Genomic DNA, 13,400 nt, shown 5'->3' on the forward strand with positions numbered 1-13,400 from the left:
AGACACATATAGGTTCACTGGCCTTTGTGGATAGTAGAAAAATGGCCATATTTGCACTGTAGACATACGGTGGACCACCGCTGAAATAAATCACTGGCAAGTTCCACTACAGCACATAATTTCTCATCAAACCATTCTGAATGACTTTGTTGAGAAATAAATACAGTGAGAAATGTTCGCAGTTCCTTCCGCCAAATTATGGTTCCTTAATACGCAGCTTGTTGCTACGTCAGAGTAACGAGCTCCGCCCACTCGCTGCTCAGTCTGCTGTAAGCCTCGCCTTTTGAAGGGCAGACTGAGCCATAAAACTGCCACAATATCAAGTTCAGCTCAGTTTTGTCAATTTTTGCCAGATCAGGATTAATGTTGTTTTGTTCCAGCCAGTCTGTAAAGCTTCTTACAGCCCGTTTAGTTTGGCGAATGGTATCTGGTTCATTTCTGGCTGATTCCAGGTTGTTCAGCTGTTCTTCTGTCACAAGTGCCGCCTGAAAAGCTGCTCAGTACCTTAGTGGCACCAAGCTGAAATAAATCGCTGGCAAGTTCCTCTACAGCACAGAATTTCTCCTCAAACCCTCAAACCACTCTGAAGCTCTGTTCACATTACAAGCCTCATTTCTCAAATCCGGTCTCTCTGACTCAATGGTTCACGCTGGTTTAGGTAAGTGACTCAAATCGGTCATTAATGTGATGAACCGGCCTGAACTGACCCTCATGAGCTCCTCCTACTCAGTAACGTCACATGACTGAATCACTGCATCATCAGCACAAACTAACAAGCAGAACGAGCTTCGCTGAGAAGATCATTAACTCTGATCAGCTCTCAGCTTCATTATTAGAGCCAGACGAAGGAGGAAAAGGTGAGATGAGCTGCTTTTCCACCGTTTACAGGATCTAATGTCTGTTCGGTGCTGCTGCCATGGTAACGCTGAATGATGGCACACGTGCAGTGGAAAAAAGCGCATGAACTCTGATCTGAGTGTCACATTAAGGTCGCATGGCCACGAATCTGATCTGGGACCACATATGAAAGTGGCTCAGGTCAGATTTGTGTCCATGCAGCCCTGAAAACATCAGATCTGAGTCACATTAGGGCAAACAATCAGATTTGTTCCACTTCAACCTGGTAATGTGAACGTGGCCTGAATGCCTTGAGAAATTTGCAGAACATCAGAAAAGTCTGTTTTCATGGTGTAAGCTGTGCAATTTGTGTGATCATTTATTCTAAATATCTGTGTAATGTGAGATGATCTTGGATTAGCACATTAGCTTATCACCACATGAGTCACTGGACGATAGCGGGAGGCACACTGACTAGACCATTAAACCACACTGGTTTGGGAATTGTAATCCACAGAGAGGCATCTCAGGCAGTTGGATGAGACTCTGCATTAAAATTCAAGGGCGGGGGGGGTGGCCTTCAGCCAGTCCAGAAGAGATTTGCAAGGAGTCCTGAATAAATAAATGGGAATCTAAAGGAAAACAAGCGTGGGGATTTATCTCCAACCTCCAGGGTGAGAAAATGAGGCTCTCTCTGTGCTGGACGAGGAATAGGAGGGCAGCGATGATTTGATTTGAGGCAGCCAGGTTGAGCTGAATGACCTTAAACAGACAGCACAAGGTCCGGGGAAAGCACTCTGAAATAATTTGATTATATTCCTTGTGCAAAGGACAGGAAGGGATGTCACTGATGCTATTTTTGGTCGTCTATTTTCCAGGGATAATGAATGAGATGTAATCAAAATGGACCTGAGTGTGAAATTAAATTCTGATTGAATCGAGTTAGGAAGAAGATGCAAGCCTCAAACATCAGGATCAGAAGCTTTAGGAGAAAAATGAGTTCAGGAGTGCTGATGCGATTAGCTTGGTGAGGTAAAGAATCACAGGTGCGTAGGTGCATTCTGTCTTTTTGACCTGAGGACACAGTGAGAGAAGCACTGTGGAATGCTTTTGTTCGTCAGTAGTTGCTGAGCCAGGCTGGGAGTGCATGACCTGAAAAGGGGACAAAAGTTCTCCAAGGAACTGGTGTGACTTTACACAGTGGACAGAATGGAGTGGACACAGGGACAGCCTTTTAAAGCATGAAATCCTGGTTGCACCACAGGCCCCATAGGTGCCCCATAGGTGCTCAGTTGCGTTTAGGTCTGGGACATACTTGGCCAGTCCATCATCTTTACCTTCAGCAAGGCAGTTGTCATCTTGGAGGTGTGTTTGGGGTTGTTATCGAGTTGGAAAACTGCCATGCGGCGCAGTTTACGAAGGGAGGGGATCGTGCTCTGCTTCAGAACGTCACAGTACATGTTAGAATTCATGTTTCCCTCAATGAACCGCAGCTCCCCAGCTCCGACAGCACTCCTGCAGCCCCTGACCATGATGCTACCACCACCATGCTTGACTGTAGGCAAGAGATAGTTTTGGTACTCCTCACCAGGGCTCCACCACATATGCTGCACACCATCTGAGCCAAACAAGTTTATCTTGGTCTCATTAGGACATGGTTCCAATTCTTGGACTGCTTGTCTTCAGCAAACTGTTTCCGGGCTTTCTTGTGTGTCAGCTTCAGAAGAGGCTTCCTTCTGTGATGATGGCCATGCAGACCGAGTTGATGCTTTGTGCAGGGTATGGTCTGAGCACTGACAGGCTGACCTCCCACTTCTTCAACCTCTGCAGCAATCTTTAAGCAATGCTTTAAGCCAAGTTCTGGATATGCACCGAACACATGGACTCAACTTCTTTGGTCGAGGCCTGTTCGGAGTGGAACCTGTCCTCAAAAACAACTGTATGACCTTGGCCACCATGCTGTAGCTCAGTTTCAGGGTTTTAGCAATCTTATAGCCTAGGCCGTCTTTGTGGAGAGCAACAATTTCTATTTCTCACATCCTCAGAGAGTTCTTTGCCATGAGGTTTGTACCCAATTGTGCCCAAAACACCAAATTTAACAGCCTTGCTCCCCATTCACACCTGGAACCTTGTAACTCACATGACACCAGGGAGGGACAATGACACAATTGGGCACAATTTGGACACGTTCACTGTGAGGTGGACTCACTTGTGCTACCAGCTATTTAGACGTTAATGACTTTGTGTTGAGTTCTTTTCAGAGGACGGTAAATCTGCACTGCTATAGAAGCTGCACACTGACCACTTTGTTATATCCACATTTTATTCCTATAGTGTCGTCTCATCAAAAGAGAGAATAAAATATTTGCAGAAACGTGAGGGGTGCACTCTCCTTTGTGAAATCCTATGTGTGTGTGTGTGTGTGTGTGTGTGTGTGTGTGTGCATACGAACACTTTTTTTCGCTTATAAAGGTGGTCATAATCATATAACATCATTCAATAATAAAATAGCATGGGTGTAAAGCTCTATAAAGTGTTCTATATTGCATTTTGGAAAGAAACCCTTCATATGTACATACATCTGAATGTATTTTATATAAGTGCCATGTAAATATGAAAACATGTTTTTTGGGAAACCCGACTGTGAGGAATCGTTGTAATTGAAGCTACAGCTTCAGGGGTCAATCATGTGTAACAGTACAGAGCAGTCTCACCTTTCAATGATACCCAGTAGCGCTTCCACTTGCGCCTGGTCGCCGGCTCCACCTTCTTATTCTTCTTATGCACCAGGAAGTTCTTGACAGCCAGCACGCCAGCCTTGCGCACCGTCCCGTGTGCCATGTTGAGCAGAGCATCTGACTGGTAGGCAGAGCTCAGGGTGCCGCTGCTCCTCTCATCGCTGACAGCTGACCCTGCCTCCTCCAGGCTCTCACGCGTCTGCCGTGAGTTCAACTCCAGCTCCTGCCGGAAGTTCTCGTATATGCCCTGTTCTCGGCCGGGCCGCTCGGCGCCTCCTCCTCCGCTGCTGCTGCCGCTGTCGCTGCCAGCAAACACACTGCCACTGGCCGCTGAGTAGACGGAGAAGGAGGCAGACATGGCCTTGCAGCGCCGGGACTGGGGCTCGGCTTCGGCTGCCACGCCGTCGATGCCGCTGTCTCCATACTCGCTACCCTCACCTGCCGTGATGTCCTACACAGTGTCAAATAGAGGAAAGTTACCTTTCATACTGAGGTGTGGCAGTAGGTTCATTTGGGCTCTGATCCTGGAAAGCCACTTCCAGAATTCCCATCAACACTTAGGTTCCATCTTGAAGGACCTTAAAGGTCATAGGAAGTTTCTCAAACCCTCAATTAGACTTGAGGCAATGGGTCAACTGAACTGTACACTGTGAAACTACACAAGACATATCGTTTCGGCTAACATTCGATATCCAGGTGTGATTACTGTATCATTTTCTGTGCAAATGCAAATGATTTCTATAAACTGCGATCTCAAATGAACTAATGTTACCTTTCAGTTAACCTGTGTTGGTCTGAAAGCAGAGTGTTCTGCTAGTTAGCCAAGTGTAATGTACTTGACTGTTATCAGGTATAGTTCATGTTTGCAAGTGATGTAATGAGGTAAGAACAGCTCAACCAGTATGCACAAAAATCCCTGTAGCTACTGAATAATGCACTAGGTAGAACACCTAGAACATTGAGAGCTGTATCTTCTGTAAGTCCACCATCACTCTTCATACTTAGGAACCACCCAGTACTTCGTGTTTTAACTTACTTCATTTAAACTACGGCTCGCTGAACTAGACACGGGACCGATCCGGGCCTATATCAGCATCAGGTCCGATATTGACGACACTTCACTCATCGGATATCGGATGGACAGGGCCTATCCACTTACCGATCCAGATTACAGTCCGCAGTTTGCGCTGGACCATGAAACCGCCGTAACATTGCATAACATAATCCAATGTTTATTTGGAGATATTTTAGCCTGGAAACGCCGAAAAGCAAGACAGCTAGGTGTAATATGCGTAAAGCCAGCATGCCGAGATGCGGAAGTATGGCTTTGTTGGACGATACAACAAATTCATCAAGCTTAATGACCAAATGACCAACAACGTTGGTTGTCATAGCTTGTAGGAGCACTTAGAGCCCAGGTAGAAACTCCAACCAGAAAACACACTCCAAAGATTCAGAGACTGCTATATGTGAACTATACAATCAAGTGTCATCACCATTAGCGGCACGGTTAGCTACATGTTAAAGCCTTGAGCTTCACAACTGACGTTTGGACCTCAGATTTGAGCCCAGTGTCTCCCATGAGTCTCACTGTACAGGTGGTGAACTCATACACACTACAGAGTGCGGTGCGTGAGGTTCAGCTGCAGCTTCCCTTACAGATATGCTTGGTGATTGGAAGACTGAACACCTTAAACACAATACCAACAATAATAATCCTAATATTGAAGTAAAAAAGAGCTCTTATCTTGGAATCTGTATCGGTATCAACGGTTATGTATCGGAATTGGTCAAGGATCGGACGTGGATCGGCCCATCACTACGCTGAACCCTCAAACTAGTTGAAGACAGCAGATGCTGAACTCTCCATGTAACAGCCCATGCTGCACTGAGCCCTCCATGGGAGCTTTTGCTGATTACCATTACAAAGGCACCAGGCATTTCAAAGGAGAAACCACTGGATTCTTTTTCAATCATTAAACTCCACCAGCAGTGGGTGAAAAACAGCACAGCTCTGTAGAAGTGTTGCAGAAAAGCCACCTTTCTCTCTCTCTACATCTCTCTTCTTCCGATCCAACATTAAGGACGAGACTCCTGTCTTTTTGTTGTCATGGTGACTTGAAAGAATGACTGGTTTCCCTACCCATGAAAGACGAAAGTGTCTAGACTTTGTCAGCACATCTAAATCAGCTGAGGACTACTCATACAGCCCTTAATAACTCTACTTCCCGATGTGTGCATGAGCACTCAAGGGCTCGGTTAACTGCCCAGTGTGTCTAAATCCAAAGTCTGAAATCATTATTTGGGTTTTCATCACAGAAAGGCAGGGAAAACGTACGGGCTAATACTTAAGTGGTGATTTTATGTTTTAATAGGACTGTAAAATGTACGTTTGCACTTGTCAATATTTAGTACTAGTACTAGTAGTAAATTTTGCTTCTATGAAACACGAATGCTGATGTGAGCAGATTTGATGCATCGATGATGCACTGATAAGGATGAGACTGAGAGGCCTGAGGTAACGTGGCTTTATCGTTAACTGGGCTGACTATTCTGTGATGCTAGCCAGTTCTGGAAACAATGGAAACATATTTATGACAAACTAATATGTCAGCCTGTTGTCCACAAGACCTTGCGTATGAGACGATAAGTCACTGTTGTGCCTGTCAGCTCTAGTGTTAGCTAAATAGCTCATCTGAAGAGGCAGCCTCGATTACTAATCTGACAAAGATCTGCTGTTTTGTCCTGGCTGATGGTATATATTTTATTAACTGTGAGGAAGGAAAAACAATAAAAGGAAAAAAAAACTTGTGCTGTAGTGTTGTAGGATTACCTTTTTAGATGATGTCACTGGTTTTAGGAGATTAAATTGTATCTCGTATAGAAATATACGTGATCATGTGTATTTTTCTGTGTAGGTTCCTGTTTTTAGTTATACATTCGTTCATTTATTCTTATGGATACTTGAAAAATCTAAATTAGTCAGAATATACTGCTTCCTGACCATTGATTATGTATTAAAAATCTATCTATTTTTAGTTTTTAATACAGTAAAAATACAATAAATAAAATACAATAATACAGTAAATGTGGTTGGTTAGTGTAGTGGGTAACACCTCGGCCTTCTATGCTGTAGACTGGTAAGCACCCTACACTATACCAATAAGAGTCCTTGGGCAAGACTCCTAACACCACCTTCCTGTGTAAAATGAACAAATTGCAAGTCGCTGTGGATAAAGGCGTCTGCCAAGTGCAAATAGGAAAATATGTGGGTTTGATTAAATGAAAAAGAGTGTAACCAGTTATATTCTTTAAACACTTACGTGTGAAGTCTGTGCCCGTCGTCCCTGCATACTAGAACACAGCACCCCCTGGTGGCTGGGAGGACCTTCAGACAAGCAGTGGGAGCGTCGGCAGGGCAGTGTATATGCTCCGTACCCGCCATTATCTTCTTCTCCTGGTGACAGCATCTCATCAGTCATTTCTCCCCCCACGGTCCGTTCGCCGTCACGGCCATACTTATAGCGGTTCCGAGAGCCACGGAGTGTGGTGCTTTTCTGGGTGCAGAGCTCGTCCAAAGAGTTGGCCCTCTCTCCAGAGTGACCATCCACCCTGTGGAAGTCTCCTTCCTCCTCCTGAGTAGCCTGGATGATCTCCTCTGTACTTGTCAGGTTCTCCTGGCTGAGGTCAGACAGTGAAAACTCCAACGAATCCTCGCGCCACATGTCCGCAGACTTGGAGCGCTTCTTCTTGAAGCTGCTGCCACTGTCCCCAGGCGCATCACTCACCCTCTGAAGGTACGTCTCCTCCCCTGTGTACAGGCCCTCATCATCCTCTCCGTCTCCCACCACTGTGTCCCCACCGTCCTCCGAGCCAGGTGTGGTGACTGGGTCGCCACCTGGGTGGTCGTGGAAGGACATAGGCCTCAAGTTCATGGCCACCTGGTCCACCCAGATAGAGTCTCCAAACTCTCCCAGTGCATGCGTCCCGTCAAACGGCTCCAGGCCATTTTCGGCCAATGACTGTGGGATGCTGGGTGTGCTGCTGGACCGTGTGCTTGCCTCCGAGCTGCGGTGCTCTGCTTTGCTGGAAGAGGCGTGGCGAGAGCGACGTGACTGCTTGTTGGAGATCCGGAGTGACCGGGATGTCTGTTTGCGGGACAGGTGGACCTGCTCACCATAGAAGGCATGATCTCCATTCTGGCTCTCCACGTTCCCCATGGTTTAGCATCTGGGATGGACAAGAGGCACAATCAGAGCAGTCACGGAAAAAGCTATTATACTGTTTGTTACAGTACCTTTAAAGGGGAATTCACTGAAAAGTTTGAGGTGAAATGGTTCATGTTAGAGAAACTTACTGACCCTAATTTGTTTGCAGTAGTGACGTGAGCCAGGGTTCATGATGTCTACAACACAATATAGCACGTTTACTTACCAAGACCAGTAGTAACCCTACACTTGTCTGAGTATTATGTGTAATGTGGTTGGTTAGTGTAGTGGTTAACACCTTTGCCTTCTACGCTGTAGACTGGGGTTCAATCCCCACCAGGGCAAGCACACTATACCAATAAGGGTCCTTGGGCAAGACTCCTAACACCACCTTAGCCTACCTGTGTATAATGATCAAATTGTAAGTCGCTCTGGATAAGAGCGTCAGCCAAATGCTGTAAATGTAATGTTGATAATAGTGAACTAATGGTAAATGTAAAAAAAATTACGCTGGTTTGGTTTTGCCTTATATTTCAGCATTATAGGCTGAAACTTTCGATCAAAATTATTGCAAAACCATGTCTCAGGTATCAGGCAGCTCATATTTTTAATTCTTTTATGTAAAATGTTCCTGTGATGGAGCTTTCAGAGGATTCAACTCTTCATACTTTGGGCTCCTATCACCACCATTATGAACAATTCATTTTTTAGAGCAGTGCATCTCTCTGAACAACTTTATTTACATTTAACTCTGCAAGAATCAGTGGAATTCCCCAATTAAGACTGAAAAACTTTACTATTCAAAAGTGTAGAATAGCTACTCAAAAGTTTGGAATCAATGTTCTCAACAATATGTCGAAGTTCATTATATACAATGACTCTAATTATAATAATAAGATGAAAGTCACAATTAAATAAACACAGCAAAAATGAGTACATCATTCATCACTTAATAAACTCATGCTGTTCCCAAAATACACAAAATATCGAATACAACATATAAAAACACATGTTGGCAACTGGCTTATAGTGCTAAAATCTACATTATTATAAGTTATTATTGTATATGCGATACATAAAAAATCAATATGACAACTGATTGCAAACTTTCAATGTCATTGTATGTATATAACCCCTGTTGTGATAGGCTCCTATATATAAGGCCTCAGGAATCAAATTAAACCACTTCTTTCAGACGTCTGGATCCTTTGGAAAGCTGCAATGGTACATTTGCTTGCCCACAGCCAGGAACAGCGTAACATTGATTCATTTTCCTAACATTTTCCACTCCTCTTGCTCTGCTACAGCCTGTCGGCAGTCATTCTTTATCATTGAAACATGAATAGGAGTGGGGATATGAGGGTCTAGACTACTATAGGCTGAATAAATAATTATACCCCTATCAGGCATAACATGATGACCACCTCCTTGTTTCTACACTCATTGTCCACTTTATCAGCTCCACTTACTGTATAGCTGCACTCTGTAGTTCTACAGTTACAGACTGTAGTCCATCTGTTTCTCTGATACTCTGTTACCCTGTTCTTCAGTGGTCAGGACCCCCATGGACCCTCACAGAGCAGGTACTGTTTGGGTGGTGGATCATTCTCAGCACTGCAATAACACTGACATGGTGGTGGTGTGTTAGTGTGTGTTGTGCTGATACGAGTGGATCAGACACGCCAGTGCTGCTGGAGTTTTTAAACATTGTGTCCACTCACTGTCCACTCCTACCTTGTCGGTCCACCCTGTAGATGTAAAGTCAGAGACGACAGCTCATCTGCTGCTGCACAGTTTGTGTTGGTCATCCTCTAGTCCTTCATCGGTGGTCACAGGACACTGCCCACAGGACGCTGTTGGCTGGATATTTTTGGTTGGTGGACTGTTCTCAGTCCAGCAGCGACACTGAGGTGTTTAAAAACTCCAGCAGCACTGCTGTGTCTGATCCACTCAGACCAGCGCAACACACACTAACACACCACCACTACCATGTCAGTGTTACTGCAATGCTGAGAATGATCCACCACCCAAATAGTACCTGCTCTGTGAGGGTCCATGGGGGTCCTGACCACTGAAGAACAGGGTAACAGAGTATCAGAGAAACAGATGGACTACAGTCTGTAACTGTAGAACTGCCTAGAAACAAGGGTGGTCATGATGTTACACCTGATCAGTGCATGAAAATGTGTTCATGGTTGTGATATCACAACCATAATGGATTCTTGCTTTGCTGCAAAGTTTATATTATTTTAGTAGTACATCAAATAGGACAAAACTTGGTTCTCTATAATACAGTCTTTTGAAAGGATCCATTTACAATCAGAGTAGGTGTGAAAGGGAACATACTGTTCCCACTGTTGAGCTTCCTCAATGACATATCAGCTCTAAAGCTTTAGAACCTGCTGGACCAGTGCATACCTACCACCTTCCTCTCCCAATGCCGTAAACAGTCATCACTCAGTGCTAATGGCTCACTGGCACCACAAACCTTTTTTGTTCTGCTCCAAATGAAAGGGAATGTTTCTTAGATTGTGCTTTGGAAGTTCAGGAAAAAGTGCCCACTGAGGGGAAAATCAGTGCACAGTAGAAGACTGAAGTCTCACCATTTACACACACACACACAAACACACACACACACACACACCTCAGAGTGCGAACGCTGCAGAGCGTGTGATCAGAGCCTCAAATATCTCTGACGCACAAGAGCCTACCGACCTCCCACTTCAGCAACACTGGCATGCATTTATGCTGCACAGTATAGGAGGCTTCTATGTGTTCGGCTGCATCTAATGAGCTCCATAAAATGTTTTTGCCAATGAATTCACAAAGGCATTCTGAGTCGTCTGCTAGCAAAACTTGGCAAAAGCCTGAGAGGTAATGAAAGTGCAGTGCCCACAGTGATATCTGGAAAAAGTAAGACTATAGCCAATATTAATGAGATGAGATTGCAATAAATGTAAACTACCATTTACATTAAATCAGCCGTTTGGTGAAAACTACCCCAAATCTTATGACCTTGGGCCCAGAGAAGGTGGCAGCATTTCTGGTTCCTGTGTACATAAGGTTTTGTCTTTTGTGGCAGAGTTTTAAGTTTGTGGATGCAGCAATGAACTGTGTTCACAGCCTTTCGGAAGTGTTCCTGAGCCCATGCAGCGATTTCCTCTACAGATTCATATCTGTTTTTCATGCAGTGCAGCCTGAGGGCCCGAAGATCACAACCAGTCAGTACTGGTTTTCAACCTTGTCCCTTGAACATGGAGATTTCTTTGCTGAAAGTTCTTTGCTGTTTTACATTGAGAAACGTTGTGCTGTGCAGTCTTTAACAGAGTGGCGAACCCCTCCTCACCTGGACTTCTGAAAGGCTCAGCCTCTCTGAGATGCCCTTTTATACTCAATTACATTACTGGCACATTGCCAACAAACCAGCAGGTGTGTTTTTTTTTCGCTTTACACATCTTTACCAACTTGGTCGCACCTGTCTCAACTTTTTGAAACATATTGCTGGCGTCAAATTGAAATTGGGCAAATATTGTTCAAAAAATCTTTTACTGTCTTTGTAATGTTTTCAATTTAATATAGAGTTATGGGGCAGTCGTGGGCTGGAGGTTAGGGATCTGGCGCTGTGACCGGAAGGTTGCCGGTTCGATTCCCAGGGCCGACAGTCCATGACTGAGGTGTCCTTGAGCAAGACACCTAACCCCCAACTGCTCCCCGGGCGCCGTGGATAGGGCTGCCCACTGCTCTGGGCAAGTGTGCTCACTGCCCCCTAGTGTGTGTGTTCACTAGTGTGTATGTGATGTTTCACTTCACGGATGGGTTAAATGCGGAGGTGGAATTTCCCCGTTTGTGGGATTAAAAAAGCATCACATATTTCACTATTTAAAGGATTTGCGCATCACTGCATCCTGTTTTTATTTATATTTTACATAGTGTCCTAATGTTTTTGGAAATGGGGTGTGTATGGATATTCGAGCTACATTCTACATGACATGCACCACGTGGCTGTGCCGAGTGTGGGTGGAGCTAAGCCTTCATTAAAGGTTTGGAAAATACGGTGAGACGCAGAAGCCTGTGAATGAACTAAAAGACATGCTATGGTTGCTATGGTTGCTATTCATTCGTCATTTCGGCCTGTGGTGTCTTCCCTTAATACAGTTTTCACGTATCTTTGTGTATAATGATGATAAAGTACCTGAAGTGCAACACTGGCATCACTGGGGTCTCCACAGCGGCTCGTCTCTGTTCACACACCTCATGGTCTTACACAGCTCGTGCGAGGATCTAGAGAGGGGAAAGAAGAACTGCGGATAAGCCTCCAGCTCAGAGAACACACTCCTATAAATCTTTAAATAAGGGCTGTGAGAGAAAACACAGAGTTCTATAGGAGAAGAGAACTGTACTTCCGTGTTTAAAGCTAAAAATAGAGGAATACGACCCACACAGAAAAGCAACACAACAGAACGCACATGGCCTGAGGTAAAGAAGAATAAACCCCTGTGCGGAGATCGAAGTGCAGAAGGTCACATGCACACGCTCACAAAAGCACTAACTCGCTTACAATCCCACACATTATTTCCAACGGCAAGAAAGGGAAAAACTACCCTGATTTCACTGGCCTGCGAAGGAAGCATATCCTTGTATGAGCATCAGCTTTATAAAGTAAAATATGAGTGAAGATCATAGCGGATCTGCAGCAATATTGAAGCACAAACTCAATTATATCTCTCTCAATGCCAACATGACCTAATTTCCTCTAAACCCAATGCTGTGAGAGAGAGAGAGAGAGAGAGAGAGAGAGAGAGAGAGAGAGAGAGAGAGAGAGAGAGAGCAATATCTCTCATTTTCATACTGCAGTAGGCACGAAGAACTGAGGATGATCATGCAGCACATGGATTAGCCCTTAGAAGAACATAGTCACTGCTCCACTAACCCAAAGAGAGAGAGAGAGAGAGAGAGAGAGAGAGAGAGAGAGAGAGAGGGCGAGAGACAGTAAGTAAGCACCGAGCAAAGGCAGCACAATCACACACTGTTTACTCAGCAAATTGAAGCTCATCTGGAAAACGGATGAAAAATAGTCACTCAGACACTGGCGTACATCTCCTTTAAAGGAATATTCTGGAGTTTTTTTGTTTTTTTTAACCTAATCTCTACAGCTCTGGTGGTCTCACAGGACCAGACGCTCTCCTAGTGACATCAGCCATCTCAACTTTGAGCCGAACATGGGAAGAAATATAAACTCATTAGGGCGGAAACATGCATGAATCGTCTAAACCAGTCCAACACGTCATAAAGGCAGAGCTCAAAGTAGGGGCTGATGTTGCGCTCGTTGACATTGTCCAATGGACAGCAGGCCTCTTGTTAGCCCATGGATGTAAGTTAGCCTGGCTAAAAAGTGCCCCCCCCCTCCAAAAAAAACAGAGCCTAGCCCAGTGGTCACTAGGAGAAAAGCAGGAAACTCTATGGACAGGCCACCAGGCCACCACTGCATGTCTTCCGAACATGTAAACTCCACACGGAAAGGATCCTGGTCGCCCGGCTGGGGAATCAAACCCAGCCCCTTTTTGCTGTGAGGTGACAGTGCCGCCCACCACACCAGCCTAGATAACACACCATGAAG

At 44.9% G+C, this 13,400-nt stretch overlaps 1 protein-coding gene across 2 annotated transcripts in view; it reads right to left on the reverse strand.

Moving 5' to 3' along the window:
• tiam1a (TIAM Rac1 associated GEF 1a) overlaps positions 1 to 13,400 on the reverse strand; it is a 127,019-nt gene that overhangs the window by 67,718 nt on the left and 45,901 nt on the right. For both annotated transcript variants that reach the window (XM_017691427.2, XM_037546956.1), the window contains exons 2-4: positions 11,976 to 12,064; positions 6,899 to 7,805; positions 3,552 to 4,026 (exon numbers count right to left, since the gene is read on the reverse strand). In XM_017691427.2, coding sequence (XP_017546916.2) covers positions 3,552 to 4,026; positions 6,899 to 7,795 — 1,372 coding nt within the window. In that variant the 5' untranslated portion in view covers positions 7,796 to 7,805; positions 11,976 to 12,064. The remainder of the gene's footprint in view (positions 1 to 3,551; positions 4,027 to 6,898; positions 7,806 to 11,975; positions 12,065 to 13,400) is intronic.

Source organism: Pygocentrus nattereri, chromosome 18 (genome assembly GCF_015220715.1).
Source record: "Pygocentrus nattereri isolate fPygNat1 chromosome 18, fPygNat1.pri, whole genome shotgun sequence".
In the NCBI taxonomy this organism is placed as follows: Eukaryota; Metazoa; Chordata; class Actinopteri; order Characiformes; family Serrasalmidae; genus Pygocentrus; species Pygocentrus nattereri.